The sequence below is a fragment of the Mustela lutreola genome, chromosome 2 (genome assembly GCF_030435805.1).
Source record: "Mustela lutreola isolate mMusLut2 chromosome 2, mMusLut2.pri, whole genome shotgun sequence".
Lineage (NCBI taxonomy): Eukaryota > Metazoa > Chordata > Mammalia > Carnivora > Mustelidae > Mustela > Mustela lutreola.
The window spans coordinates 70,861,349-70,876,810 of record NC_081291.1 but is presented as its reverse complement, the minus strand read 5'-3'; the positions used below and the strand labels follow the sequence as shown (position 1 = coordinate 70,876,810).

Sequence of the window (15,462 nt, the reverse complement as noted above, 5' to 3'; positions counted from 1 at the left end):
CTTCTGCACATAGGGCAGGACTGACATAGAGAGGATGGTTATGCAAGTGCTGGTGCCTTCATTTGCATTACTATTAAATGTGGTGGGATGGCCAAGGGTGGCCAAATGTTTGAGGACATCCATAAAACCTGTAAAGGGAAAGAGAAGGACCAAAATGAAATAAACAGAAAAATAACATAAAGGCAACAAAAGGCTCAGGGACAGGAATGAAAGATCTTAAGCAAAACAAAACAGACCCTCTCAAATTTATGTCTTTCAGAGACATGAAAAGATGTTTCCACAATATAAGAATGTGATGCTTTGAAAAAGCATATTTTTGTTCCCCCAAATAAAAAATAACCTCCTAGAAATTAGAACTGGAAGACAGAGATGGAAAAGTGCAAAGATGAGAGATAGGGACAATCTAGAATGTCTAATTTACCTTTAAGGGAAAAAGATGGAGAAAAAGAAGATACCAAAGAATTTTTTTCCAAAACAGAAAAGGATATTTGAGTTGCACAGAATAATAAATTTAAAATACATATCCAAACACATCCTTGGAAAAATTTAAAACAGAGAGAATAAAACACTTATAAGCTTCTAGGGAGGAAAAAGCCAATCACCTTTGAAAGAACAACAAGCTTGGTATGAATCATACTGGATGATACAGGGAAGACACATCTTCCTGTCTGAGGGAAGATGATTTTCAACATAGAATTCTATAGTCATCCAAATTATCAACTAAATGTGCCATTTTCAGACATTCGAAGTTTTAAAAAATTTTCCTTTCACATACCAGTACTTGGGAAGTACTTGAGATTGCTCCAGTGAAATGAGGTAGTTATAAGATTCTAGAAACAGAAGCTAAAACCAGGAGAACAATAAAGAGAAGTCCCAGAATATCAAGCCTAAAGGAGAGTCAGTCCCTCGGAGTAAGAAGACTTGAGAGTTCCAATAGGGAGTTTCCTAGGGGGGAAGAAGTGTTTGAAAAAACTTGATACCATCTTTGGAAATTTGGAACAACCTATAGAGGTGTTAACCTAAAGGCAGACAGGTAAAAAGAAATGCAATTAGAAACCCCAGGTGTGGGCGCCTGGGTGGCTCAGGTGGTTAAGCCGCTGCCTTCGGCTCAGGTCATGATCTCAGGGTCCTGGGATCGAGTCTCACGTCGGGCTCTCTGCTCAGCGGGGGCCTGCTTCCCTTCCTCTCTCTGTGATCTCTTCCCTTCCTCTCTCCTACTGTGATCTCTCTCTGTCAAATAAATAAATAAAATCTTTAAAAAAAAAAAAGAAACCCCAGGTGAGGAAAAAAAAAAACACAAAAAGCTGAACAAGATAGGAAATGCCATCATGGTATATAATACTTAATTTTGCAGAGAGTCATGTTTTTATAATTATAATCATGTGAGCATGAGCACTATTGATTGATTTTGAAGTTAGAGAGTCAAAATAGAGGTGAAGGGAAGATGTATGGGTACAGGATAGACTGTTTTAACCTTGACAATATAAAGGTATAGCTGATGGTGTGGGGTGGGAGTAGTGAAGAGAGCTCAGGGAAGGATGCAAATAGCCTTAACTTTAAAGGTATGGATACAAAAATAATCTTAACTGATGGAACTAAGAAATAAAGAAATAAAGGTATATTATTTCAAAGGTAACCAGTAGAGAAACTGAAAATGGTGATATAACCAAATTGTCAAGAAAGAGAGATATCCAGAATAGTACAATGGAGCTAAGTTCTCATGTATTAAATCAATGATAATGTTTTAATAGATCAAATAAGAAATCTCAGATAAGTATATTATTTAGAGACCAGAATTGTGAAAAATGGAACAACTAAATGAATTTAAAATGGTTTCCTCTGAAGACTAGAGCTCAGAGAATAGTGAGTCAAGGAGACTATTGCTTTTCATTACAACAGTCTCTTATCTTCCTTCTTAAATTACTTTTAAAAAGGGAAACTGAGGGGCGCCTGGGTGGCTCAGTGGGTTAAGCCACTGCCTTCAGCTCGGGTCATGATCTCAGGGTCCTGGGATCGAGTCCCGCATCGGGCTCTCTGCTCAGCAGGGAGCCTGCTTCTTCCTCTCTCTCTCTCTCTGCCTGCCTCTCCGTCTACTTGTGATTTCTCTCTGTCAAATAAATAAATAAAATCTAAAAAAAAAAAAAAAAAAAAAGGGAAACTGAAAGGAAGAAAGGGAGGAAGAGAAGAAGGGAAGCGGAAAGAAATGTAAGGAGCCTGAAAGATCATAATGCAACCTACGTGGAGATGGACACAGACTTTCTTTTTTCTTAAGATTTTATTTATTTGTCAGTGAGAGAGAGAACACAAGCAGAGGGAGTAGCAGGCAGAGGGAGAAGCAGGCAGAAGGAGAAGCAGGCTCCCTGCTGAGCAAGGAGCCCCATTCAGGACTCAACCCCAGGACCCTGGGATCATGACCTGAGTCAAAGGCAGACGCTTAACCAACTGAGCCACCCAGGCATCCCTGGACACAAACTTTTAAGACCTGGTACTTACCTCTTCTAACTCTAATGTAAATGTGTGTGTGTGTGTATTTAATATTTAATTTTTATTTTAATTTTACTTTTTATTTAAGAATAATTTCAGAGTTAAAACCAAAGAGTTTTAAGAATAAAAGTAGTACAAAGAGCACTCGAGTATCTCACACCCAGATTTACCCATGTCAGCATTACACTCTGTTGCTTCATTATTTGCCCCTCACCACCTCCTTGGGTTTTCTAAACCACTAGAGGGTTGCATATGTCATGATCCTTTATCCCTAAATACTTCAGTGTGTGTTTCATAATAGGTAGGAATATGCTCATATATAAACCACAGGAGATTTAACACTGATACAAAACTTTAATCTACCAGTAAGATTTAACCTACAAAGAACACTTCTCCCTACTAGGGCTACCTTCTTTCAGCTTCTGTCTTGCTGTAGGCCTTCTTCCTTTTCTCCCCCAACCCCATCTCATCTTCTCCGCCTTGTTTTTGTTGTTTCGAAGTCTTTTGTTCTGTAATTATTTGAATGATTCCTGGAGCTTAAAATGCAGGCAAAATACACAGGCACACACTTAGAAGTAAAACCTTTACCCGGCCCTGTCATGGAGAAAGTCTTTTGTTCCTTTGCCTTTCCAAGAATTGCTGGCACTATTGTTTGAGTCTTTGAGCCTCCTTTTGAAAAATGAATTGTATCGCTGTGTTTCTGAGGGTTTAACAGCTTTTTATCTTCTCCTTTTTCCACTCCGGTTTATAGTTTGAAAAAGTACCAGAAGGTGTTATCCCTCCATCTACACCCAAGTTTGCATATGGAAAAGTTGCTCTGAAGAAGGTAAGAGGGCACATAAACAGAGCTGTTGAGAGTGGGGAAGTGGAAATCGGCAGTTGTGAGTGAAAGTGTTACTCTGGGGCATTGGTTCTATTTTTCTGTGAGTTTTCTGTGAGACTGCTGGGGTGGGTGATGTTTCTGGGAAAATGGGGACATGAGACGTGAGAGGGTATGTGTGCCCGTTGACAAGGTGAGCGCACGGGGCATGAGCAGGGGGAGATGGGCATTCTTAGACCATGCAGGTCATTTTGGTTCAATGATTAGTCATCCAAAGGAGCTTCAGGAGCCTTTGTGGGAATAACATGGCACCTTGTTATGGCTGGTGAGGCCATAATTTACTTTTTTTCAGGGGTTCTCAAAAGTCACAGGCATTTTCATAGATCTCTGCACAATTCAGTACACTCCCCTTCATCTCAAAATCATGTCCTAATTTTTGTGCCCTGTGGTTTATATGGTAAATGAGACATCAAGGGGAAAAGCTAAAAATTAATCATAAATAAGAGACATTTTATTCTAGGAAAGAAAAAGAGGGGAGATTTCATTTCCTTCTCAGGAGTGACATAAACCAAAATCAATTTGTTTTGACCATCTTTGTTTTTAGGATTTCCCCTTTTATAATCCCTAACTCCTACATCTGTTAACTCACAAGAAAAAAAAAATGAGCAGTTACATATTTCTTAAGAATCTTGATTCTAAAATAGTGTAAGTTTTTATCTTTAACCAAAATGCCAAACATGATTGTATAATTTTTCCGTTCCTAAAGCCCTTTGATATTATGGTTGGTTGAGCTCTCGTAACATTTTCCACCTAGTGTCAGATACAAGTGTTACATTCTACAAAGACTGTGGTCTGTCTACCTGATAGGAATCTTTATTTAGTTTAATCAGACATTAATCACACTTGTAAAGGGAGCACCTTCTACTTTTTAAGTGCTGCTGCTACTTAAGGAAAAAGTTGATTTGTTTTGGAGCTGTGAGAAATTTATTTTTATGCAACAGAAAATAACTGCAAATATTTAATACAGCAACATGGCAAAACAAAGGAAAACCAATCTCTTTTTTTTAATAAGATTTTATTTATTTCTTCGACGGAGAGATCTCAAGTAGGCAGAGAGGCAGGCAGAGAGAGAGGAGGAAGCAGGCTCCCCGCCGAGCAGAGAGCCCAATGCAGGGGCCCGATCCCAGGACCCCGGGATCATGACCTAAGCCAAAGGCAGAGGCCTTAACCCACTGAGCCACCCAGGCATCCCCGCAAAGCCAGCCTTAATACCAAAAATGCATTCTGTTTACCATGAAGGAAAATTGTGTAAGCAGAAATTGATTTTCATTATTAAGGAAACATGTACAATTTCAGGTAGCAAGTTAGCATACAACTGAATTAAATTAATGCTGGACATGGTCGTATAGGATAAAACCTTTTACTGTGAGTTGAATTTCTTTAGCTGTCCAAATAGAAAAACATCCACCTGAGTAGCTGAATTGATGGAATTGTACTTCAGATTTTATGTTCCTTGATCCCACACATCAGCAAGGTAAAGTGACCCTGAAAGTGTTTATGAAATTCACAACCAGTATCACGCTGCAGGAAGTCTGGGGTTTGAAGCCAAACCTAACAGTGAGTGTCTCTGAGAACATGTTTCCTCATCACTAATGTGGGGACGGCCAGGGCAGCCTCCCTGGGTGGCATGAGCACTCCGTGAGGTGTGCGCATAGGGTGCTGTCGCCTGGAGTTTAGTGGGCACTCAGCGCTCAGTAGCTGTTATCGTCCTTATTACTATGTCAGAATAAGCTTCTTGGGGTGCAAGAATACACAGCCATTTGGACTGAATATAATAAGTATTTATTGAGTGTATACTATGTGCTGGGTATTGGGGGATACCATGCCATACAGACCTTGCCTTTATGGAGCTGGCCGTCTGGCAAGGACAGCAAAGGTAAGCAACTAGTCGGTGATGCAGGCGTGGAAAATATGCCCCAGACAAGTTCAGAGGAAGGCACAGCCGTGGCGACTTCCCACAAAGGTGCTGGGGAAGGCTTTACAGAGGAGGTGGCCTCAGAGCCTTGCTCTTCATTTTAAGGGCCTTCTATAAAAGGAGGTTGCATTTGTGAATAGATATGTTTGAAACTTCACGAATACCCTCGGTTGTTTTTCATCCAGAGCCCCTAACTCATGGATGGACGTGACTAAAGGTGACTGGGCAGCATTGAGCGGAATTTGAACCACTTAGATCCACTTAGGGATTTGGGCAAATCCCTTCATCTCTTTGAGAATTTGCCAATGGCATTGTCCTCCACCCTGAGTACCAGGGAGGGGTGACAGGGAGTGAGTGCTGCTTTTGTTTCTTTTCAGTTAAAGACGGTGGAGGACGCGCTGACCATTCTGTGTCCGCCCGGGCCCGTAAAAAGCCTTTATCCCCTGACGTTCATCCAGGTGAAACAGGTAGGCCTCCAGAGTTCCTCTCCTTACAGAAATGTGCTTCCTGCCCTGCCTTGCAGGGCCTGTCCTGAGCCCAGGGACCAGAACTGTAGGCAGATAAATCACATCCCAGGTAAATTCACCACTGATTTCCAGGCTCTCTTCAGCGTTAAGTACTGCATGCTGGGCTGACCTTTCCTATCAGCCTACCTCGCTGTTGCTTATCATCACTCCAATAAGCTCATAACTCAGCCTGATTCAGCGTGGTTCTGTAGTGCAAGCTATAAACTGAGCACATTTCTGATCTAATTAATCTTTATTACTAAAGGAAAACCACACTGTAATACACAAGACAGTTTAATTATTTGTCCTTGTTAGCTCAAAGGTATGGGACTGTGTTCTTTTTTTTTTTTTTTAGATTTATTTATTTGACAGAGAGAGATCACAAGTAGGCAGAGAGGCAGGCAGAGAGAGTGGGGGAAGCAGGCTCCCCACTGAGCAGAGAGCCTGATGCAGGGCTCCATCCCAGGACCTGAGATCATGACCTGAGCCGAAGGCAGAGGCTTAACCCACTGAGCCACCCAGGTGCCCCAGGACTGTGCTCTTAATATATTAGTTTCTCGGAGAATCTCTTTCCTGCTTTTAAAGAGAACAGAGCAGAGCGTGTATGTGTGTGTGTGTGTACGTGTCTGAGTGTGTGTGCATGCATGTATGTGGTTAAGCCAGGCGCTGCCTCAGATTTTTTTAATTTTTATTTTCTTTACGTAGGCTCCATGCCCATCATGGGGCTCAGACTCCTGACCTGAGATCAAGGTCGCATGTTCTACCGACTGAGCCAGCCAAGCGCCCCTCATATGTATTTAAAAGTGTTTCCTCGATTTCTTATTTTAGAAATTTTCAAAGCTAAATACGTTGCAAGGAAAGTATCACACGCATATCACTTTCACTTGGATTCACTAAGCACTAGCGGTTGCCTCAGAGCCCACGTAGGCAGTCACCTGCCGCCTTTGAACCACTTGAATTTGTGGTCCATATCCTGACGCTTCACCCCTAAATAATAGAGCCTATATTTTTAAGAAAAAGGACATTCTTCTATATAATCACAATATAACGATCACACCTAAAACATTTGACGTTCATATAATCCTATTATTTAATACGCATTCTGTGGTTATGTATCCAGTAATGTACTTCATGGTTAATTGTTTTCGAATCCAGTTTGTAGTCTATGATCACGCATTGCATTTAGTTACAATATCCCTCTAGTCTTCCTTCATCCGTAGCTGTTCCTAAGTCCTGTCTTTCCTCGCTCCCTTTCTTGCAACATGGACATTTCTGAAGAGTTTGGGCCCGTTGTTTTGTAGCCTGCCCCTCGCGGACTAGACTCAGTAACACATTTTTGGCACGAGCATGACAAAGGCGACGTGTCCCCCTCGGAGTGCCATGTCAGGATGCCTGAGAGGTTCCGTTTGTCCCTTTGTTATGATACTAAGTTTGAACACTTAGTTAGGAATTCAGCCCCATTTTTTGAAATAATGGAAACTTATCTGGGTCCCCCTTCACTGACTGTGGAGATCTCCTTCTGGAAGGCATCTGAACAATAAGATGACAAAACAATGGCATATCTGATCTTAGTTTGGTGTATTTTGCCCTGGTGACTCTTTTTACACTTGTGATTTCAATTCCAACAACTCTGTGATCAGTGAAAGGAGTAGCGAACCCCCTCTCATTAACACTGGGTAGAATTCTTGCTCTAGCTCTGGCCGGCGCCAGCCATGTGTCCTTATCTTTGTCTAGAAAATGCAACCCACCTTCACCTAGCGGGGGAGCACCTCAGGCCAGATGTGGTCACTAGAGCAGCTGAAACCTGGGAAGTGAGTTCCAGGTCAATGTATAGACACTGCATTCGTTGTTCTTGGCAGCCCCTTGTGCTTTGTGATCTCTGGCCGAGGCAGTGCTCTCTGACTGGGGGCTCCCTGGGCCCTGGCTGTTTCAGGTCTGGGGCAAGCCTGCTGAATGTTCATTTCCAGTGAAACCCATGGAGGGCACAGGTGCAGGGAGGAGGTGTAGCCCTGCTCCCCCCGCCCCCGCCCCCCACTCCGGTGACTTTAGTCACCTTCTCCGGGAGGACTGTGGCTTCCGCCCGCCTTGTCGAACCCCATCACGAAGTGTTCCTCAGCCTCTGAGTTAGGACTTCCCACTCTGGTTACTTTGAAAAGGAAAAAAAGCCAAGAGATGGAGATTTGGGGTCTGGCGGGGAGGTGTCCTTGTGCCTGAAGCCTTGAGTGGTGGCCCCAGTGACATTTCTTGAGTTCGACCCTTTCCTGCAACACAGGAACGTGGGTTAATGTGGGTTGTTTTTTTTTTTTTTTTTTCCCAGCTCCTCCAAATCACCTTTCCATTTGCCGAGATTCACTCCCTTGCTTTCTGGGCCCGAGACGGGAGGAACTTTTCCTCTGCCACATCTTGGACATCCATTGGATGCTCTTCTGTGGCGGGGTTCGACCTGGCTCACCCTGGCCAGTGTCCACAGCAAGAAGGGCGCCAGCTGAGGCCGAGGTGCTGTTGCGGGCGGGGCTGGTAGTCTGGCCTCTTCCTTTCGGACCAGGGACACCAGCCTCTCTACCACTGTTTTCTGACTTAGCGACAGGCTACACCCCCACCTCTCACTATCTCTGTCCCCACCACCCCCGGCCCTGCACTTTAAACGGTTTCTGATTGACTCTTGTTTTGTATGTTAGAGCACATGTAACCCAAGAACCTGGAAAATGTTTTACTGAACATTCTTGGCTTTGTTGTTGTTATTGTTTTAAGATTTTATTTTTAAACAATCTCTATACCCGACCTCACCACCCCGAGATCAAGAGTCACATGCTCTACCCGCCGAGCCAGCCAGGCGCCCCCATTGTCTTTTTTGTTGTTGTAATGTGTTGTGTCATGTTTTTGAGATAACATCGATGACCTCTCGATGTGTATGATAGGATCCCCTGCGTGGTTCTGGGCACATCACTGAACATGTCCCAGAGTCCAGTCTCCTCGTGTGGGAAAGGGCTCTCCGATAAAATGTGGGTTCCTTGCTGTTACTGCTCTGCTAGTGTGTGATCTAAAGATGCCAGCCAGTTCCCTTCATCCAGACTGAACTTTGGTGGGAGGCTGGGGAAACCTCTTACTCCGTATGATTTTAGACATGGCTTCACACAGGTCGAGGTGACCTCGTTATCTTTCAAAGACTGATGTGTTTTTCTTGCATCTTTTACTAACCAGTATTTTGGGTTTGTGCTGTACCGAACGACACTTCCTCAAGACTGCAGTGACCCCACTCCCCTGTCGTCGCCCCTCAGCGGAGTCCATGACCGGGCCTATGTTGCCGTGGATGGGGTAAGAACCACCTCTGAGCTGTGTGCCTGTCTGCCCCGACAGACCACCTGTGGTCTGCACTTGGTAGCACGGCGTTCAGGGCCATTGCCCACCTTTCCAGACTCAGGCGGTGCGTCTCCTATTGATGTCCCTTGGCTGTTTCCCCTTGCTTGCTGATGTGGTCTCCCCCATGCTCCCTCTCTGCCTGGAGTACACCCCCTCACCCATCTGAACCTGGAGGGGAGTGCTCTCTCCAGGCTGCTCTCCCCAGTCCATGCCATCCTCTCTGCCAGCGGCAGAATGTCACTCATGTCTCCTTTGCTCCTTGAGGACGGGGTCCGAGTTGTACATGCCAGAGCAGTGATTCATTTAACCCTGTGCCTTCATCCCACGTGAGAAAGCCTGTTTTAAAGGACTGTTCCTGGTAACGGTAGCTACAGTCCACACAGACCTTTGTCTCATAACACAGCAGAGAAACACTGGAGGGTTTCCACTCCTTCCACTGAAATAATCATGTAAAAGAACATGTGAAGAGATTTTTTTTTCTAACGGTGGAAATTTGCTCAGAAAATTTTAAATTAAAGTGTTTCCATTCTGGGGGCACCTGGGTAGCTCAGTCTTTTAAGCCTCTGCCTTGGGCTCAGATCATGATCTCAGGGTCCTGGGATTGAGCCCCTCACTGGGCTCCCTGCTCAGCGGGGGGCCTGCTTCTCTGTCTTTCTCTCCCTGTGCCCCTCTCTCCACTCCTGCTCTCTCTCAAAAAAACATAAATTAAAATTAAAAAGTTTCCGTTCTGTTGTGATCGAGGACTTTCATTTCAGTGGGAGAAGTTTCTAGGACATACGTGTATATTGCCCACATGTACCTTGATGGCAGTCTCTTGAATTCCGTCTTAGGGGTTGTTTTAGCGAATTATAGTTAGTGTAACTTCAATTTTTAAAAAACCTCCCCTTTTAAAAAGTTAGGAGTATGTTGCTGCTTAAGTGTCTGTTGTTTTTCCTCACTCTGTTACATAATTTACGTGGTTAATGCTCCCCATCAGGTATCTTGAGGTGAGACTGCTCCACCTAACTCTGATTTTATCTCATTTATCTGATTTTGCCTCATTTCTCCACGTTGTTTAGAAGCCACTTTTTATGACTGCCTTTTGTGCTGTGAAACACAAAGCAGCTCCTGTGGCAGGAATCCCTTCCTATTAAAAATAGACATGCAGCAAAACATCCCAGAGCCAAGGAAGCCAGCCTCTACCTCCCCTTGCCCTGAGCCACATCTGGAGAGTTGCCTGGTTAGGAAGCAGTGTTTGGGGGAACTTGACCTCCCAGCCGGTGACTTGGGCAAAGGGGCCAGCAGAGCATGGCCTCTCGAGTCCAGTGACCCTTCAAGACAGGAAAATGAGTGTGACAACTGAGTGAGCTGTTCTCTGCTGACCTTCTCACTCCAGTTAATTCCCACTGGACTCTGACCCTGCAGGTGCCACAGGGAGTCCTGGAGCGAAGTTCTGTGACCTCTCTGAACATCACCGGGAAAGCTGGAGCGACTCTGGACCTTCTGGTGGAAAACATGGGGCGTGTGAACTATGGCAGATATATCAATGATTTTAAGGTAGGACCGGCCTCACTGTCGGGAGTGATGTTCAGAGGTTGACAGGACCGTGCCTGTGCTACCCAAGAAGGTTCCGGAAGGCCATTTAAAAACTCTCACATATGCATTCTTTTCCTCTAGCCCCCTTCACATAGAGGCGGTTTTTGAAAGCTTGCACTCTCGGCCAAGTTCGGCGAGTGAACCTACTGTGATTTCTTTTGCAGCTTCAGAATTGGGTTAGTTTGAAGACCTGTTTTCCTCTGCAGGTGATGAGAACGTTGTGCTCTGCAGAGAGAACCCTTCCCTGGTGTTCAGGTTCAGTCACCCGGTAAAGGGAAACAGACGGAGGAAGCTACTCCACCTCGCTGCTCCTTTGCTGAACAAACCCAGCTCGCTTTCGAAAGGCACTCGGGCGCTGACAAAGCCAGCCCAGCATTTGGTCTGCTCTGTGTTCTGGGTGTGGATGATCCATGACAAAGCCTTGAATCGTAGAAAGCCTTTTTCCTCAGTGCATGGCCTCTCACCCCTGCTGGTTACCCTATGTCCAGGTGTGTAGCCCAGATGTTGTTCCTTGGACAACATCTTCAGGAGCGTCGTTCAGCCGACATTTGTTAAGCTCGTACTCTGTAAGAGGCTCCACAAGGTGCTCAGGGCGGGGGTGCTGCGGAGATGTCGAGATGCAGGCTTCCCGGCAGGTGGCTCTCCGTCTGCTAGAAGAGAGAAGGCCAGCATCCGAGGACTGATGGTACCACCCGCTCTAGGACAGAATCAGTGTATGGGGCTTTTTCCTGACCCTCTTGTTGGCAGCACAGTAGCAAGGCAGTTACTCTCTTAGAGAATGGCCACGCAGGGCAACCTTTACCTCCAAGAGAGATGTCCCTATTAAAGTCCTTGTGCTCGGGCTGTAATTAGTGGCCTTCCTGCTTGGCTGTCACAGCCCATGTTGACACATGCTGTGACAGGCATTCTTGTGTAGTCGCTGGGTCCCCAGTGCCCAGCAAAGAGCCCGGCACACGTCTGCCTGGTTCACGTTTATTGAGTTACTAAGTGGGCAATTGAGGCTCGGTACTGAGAGTTGTCCTGGGACAGATTTGGGATCCTACGGGGAGTGGAGAAGTTTGCCACATGAGACGGGGGGAAGAGGAAGCTAGCTGAGCCATGAGCATAGGCTTCGATGAGGTGGCTGGTTCCGTGGACACCTGGCCTGCTGACCCCACTGGACGAGTGGCACAGCTGTTCGCCATCATCATCACTCCCTTTCTACTCTTTCACAGATATCAGTGTCCTCGTTTATGTCACCTCCCTGAGTCCTGCAGTGGGTACATGGACTCAGGTATGATCATCCCATGAGGGCTGCTGAGGGGCTCAATGCCAGGACTTGCTCCTGGTTATATGAAGGGACAGTGTCTGTCCCTCCAACCCCCGTTACGGCGACTAAATGTTCTTCTTCATTCCCAACTGCGTTCATTCTCCCATGCCTCAGATTCCACCATCCTGTCCATTCAGCAGTGACTCTGAAGACTGGGGGTGTGGGGTCAGGAGCTCTGGCCTCCAGCCCAGCATCACTTTGATGTACACATGGTTTGAGTCTCACTTACTGTTGGTGTTTCATATCCCAGTGTGCTCTCCCCAAGGATTCAGGGCAGGGACACAGAAACACTTGAAGCCTTTTGCTTCCCACCCCAGCTCCTTGCTCTGTCTCTGCTTTACAGGGTCTTGTTTCTAACCTGACCCTCGGTGCCAAAATCCTCACGGACTGGATGATCTTCCCACTAGACACCGAGAATGCGGTGCACAGACCCCTGCAAGACTGGAATGGCTATAACAAGCGCCACCATAAGAAAGCCTTGGCCCACACCTCATCTAACTACAGTCTGCCGGCCTTTTATATGGGGAACTTTTCCATTCCCAGTGGAATCCCAGACTTGCCCCAGGACACCTTTATCCAGTTTCCTGGATGGACCAAGGTACGTGTCTTCGTGGAAAGCAATAAAGAGTCCAAAAGAGCTGCTAATGAGATGCTGTGTCACAGATTTCTGTGTTTACCGATTCCTCAGTAGGGGGACGTTGGCCAATCTTCAGAGACTCAATGGCCAGCTTGAATGTGCCCCATTCTCACTGACTGACAACTTCCTTGAGCAAATGATGGCTTCCCTGCTTCCTCTAAGAAAAGCTGTAGCTCCTTGGGATACTGCTTATGAGGGACACTTTCTCTTTCTCTTGAAGAAAAGTTGGTCCAGGCAAAGGGGTGGATCATTGGAAGAACTTGTTTTTTCTTTTGTCCATGTCTGCTTCTGTACCCCCGCAACACCCCACCTTCATACAGCCCTGCCCCTTGGGGGCATCCACCCTGGGGGCATCTCCATGATCCTCAGCTCTTCCTTGGCCATTTTACTTCCTGGTCACCCTCCCTCATTTTATTCTCTGAAAATGTTCACATGACTTCCTTCCGTCCTATTTTCATGCTGGGTGACATTACCATGCCTTAGTTATTCATTCAGCAAGTATTTTCCAGTGGCCACTATGGGTCCAAGCTTTGTGCCAGGCACTAAGGAGACAATGATGAACAAAACCAACTATGAGTTTTGCCCTCATGGAACTTACACACTGGTTGGGGAGACAGACCCAAATCACATGATCACCCAGATTAAATGGGAAGACTACGCCTGTAATGATTGCTAAAAAGGAATATGGGAGTTGATAATAACTGGGGCATTTGACCTTGTCGGGGAGGTCCATGAAGGCTTCCCTGTGGGAGTGAAGCTTGACAGAGATATGAAGGATAAGAAAAAGTTAATGTGGCAAAAGGGGGAGGGAAACATGTTCTAGGCAGAGGAGATAGCATGTGCAAAGGCCGTGTGGTTAGAGGGGAAATGAGGAACATGAAGAACTGGTAAAGGACCCAGATATAGGGTTTGGGTGTGGAGTGTATTTCAGAGAAGAGACTAGAAAGTGGGTAGAGATGAGATTGGAATAGGCCAATTAAACCACATTAAAGTTTTGTCTACGTTGAGAGCCTTTGAAGCAGGAGGGTGCAACGGTGCCGTGACATGATTATGATGGGCAAACCTCTCTGATCCCAGGGTGCAGAGAGGGTTGGGTGAGGGTACCTATGGATCTGGGGAGGCTATCTAGGTGGCTGGACCATAGTCTCAGTGAGAGACTAGGATGGTGGAGCCAAGATGGGGATGACGTAAACTATCTAAGAGACGTGTGAAGTTTAATCAATGAGATGTAATGATGGACAGGATATTGGAGTTTAAAGAGAAGGACATATCCTGGATGACTCTTAGGTCCCAGGGTGGTGACTAAGGAGATGGTACCATTTACTGAAAGAAATTTCAGAAGAAAACATGGACTAGGAGAGGGGATATTGTGAGTTGGATTTGGACAGATTGAGTTTGAGAGGCCTTTGAGAACAGTGGAGAGAAGATACTGGAGGAGGGCTCTGGGTTCTGTGGATGGAGAAGTCGGAGGAGAGCTCTGGGCTGGGAATATATGTATCAGGTCATCTGTGTGTGGATGGTCATTGAAGGCATGGGACAGAGGAGATCCTCTAAGGAGAAAGGATGCAGAAGGAAGAAAAGAGGCACATATGTGGTGGGCAGAGAGTGAGGAAGAAAACTGGCATCTGTGCTGCTGAGGGGATGTGTAAGAGGAAGACCAAAGCCCTTCTTTTGGATTTAGTAACAAGGCCCCTCAGGAAGCAAAGCATCCACAGGCTGCATTACCTGCTGCTGAGGAATGTCAGGTAAAGAGACAACCATGTGAACATAAATGTGAGACTTGAGTATAAACATTCTTTGTGAGAATTTTGACTCTGAAGGAGAAGAGGAAAAAAATAAGTAAATCGCTAGAAGAGAAGAGGGTAAAAGATATGCACCTTTGTTTCAGGAATGCCTTTGGGGGGCTTTTGGGGAGTTCAGTCAGTTAAGCATCAGCTCTTGATTTTGGCTCAGGTCATATCTCAGGGTCTGCACTGGGCATGGAGCCTGTCTAAGATTCTCTCCCTCCCCACCTCTCCCTCCCCTTTCCCCATCCTCTCTCTCTCTCTCCAAAAAAATAAGCTCATAGATTATTTAGAAATGTGTTATATAGTTCCCATTTATTTATGAGTTTGTTTTTTTAGCGTATCTTATTTTTATTGATTTCTAATTTAATTCCTCTATAAAACTCTTCTAAGAGAAGGAAGAAAGTCTTTATGACCTTCAATTAGGCAAAGACTTTTTTTTTTTTTAGTTGTTTATTTATTTATTTGACAGAGAGAGAGACAGTGAGAGAGGGAACACAAACAGGGGGAGTGAGAGAGGGAGAAGCAAGCTTCCTGCTGAGCAGGGAGCCTGATACGGGGTTTGATCCCAGGACCCTGGGATCATGACCTGAGTGGAAGGCAGATGCTTAATGAATGAGCCTCCCAGGTGCCCCCCCATTCTATCATTTAAACTTAAATGACACCTAACAACTGAGCCATCCAGGCATCGCTAGGTAAAGACTTTTTACATTGCACACCCAAAGCATGATCCTTAAAGAAAAAAGTGATAAATTGAATTTCACCAAAATTAAAAATGTTTGCTCTTCAAAGGAAATCATTAAGAAAATGGAAATCCAAGCCACAGACCTGGGAGAAAGTATTTTCAAATCATATATCTAGCAAAGGATTTGTTTTTAGAATACATCAAGAATTCTTACAACTCAATAATAGGAAGATGCACAACCCAGTCCAAAAAAATGTGCAAATTTCATCAAAGGAGATTACAAATGGCTGATACATACATGTGTAATGCTCTCAATGGCATTAATCA

At 45.2% G+C, this 15,462-nt stretch overlaps 1 protein-coding gene across 3 annotated transcripts in view; it reads left to right on the top strand.

The window, feature by feature from the left end:
* The window catches only part of GLB1 (galactosidase beta 1), an 80,180-nt gene that overhangs the window by 50,348 nt on the left and 14,370 nt on the right, over window positions 1–15,462 (top strand). For 2 of the 3 annotated variants that reach the window (XM_059162189.1, XM_059162190.1), the window contains exons 11-15: window positions 3,236–3,310; window positions 5,657–5,746; window positions 8,987–9,100; window positions 10,550–10,681; window positions 12,373–12,627. In XM_059162189.1, the coding sequence (XP_059018172.1) occupies window positions 3,236–3,310; window positions 5,657–5,746; window positions 8,987–9,100; window positions 10,550–10,681; window positions 12,373–12,627 (666 nt within the window). The remainder of the gene's footprint in view (window positions 1–3,235; window positions 3,311–5,656; window positions 5,747–8,986; window positions 9,101–10,549; window positions 10,682–12,372; window positions 12,628–15,462) is intronic. The other variant, XM_059162191.1, reaches the window with a different exon arrangement.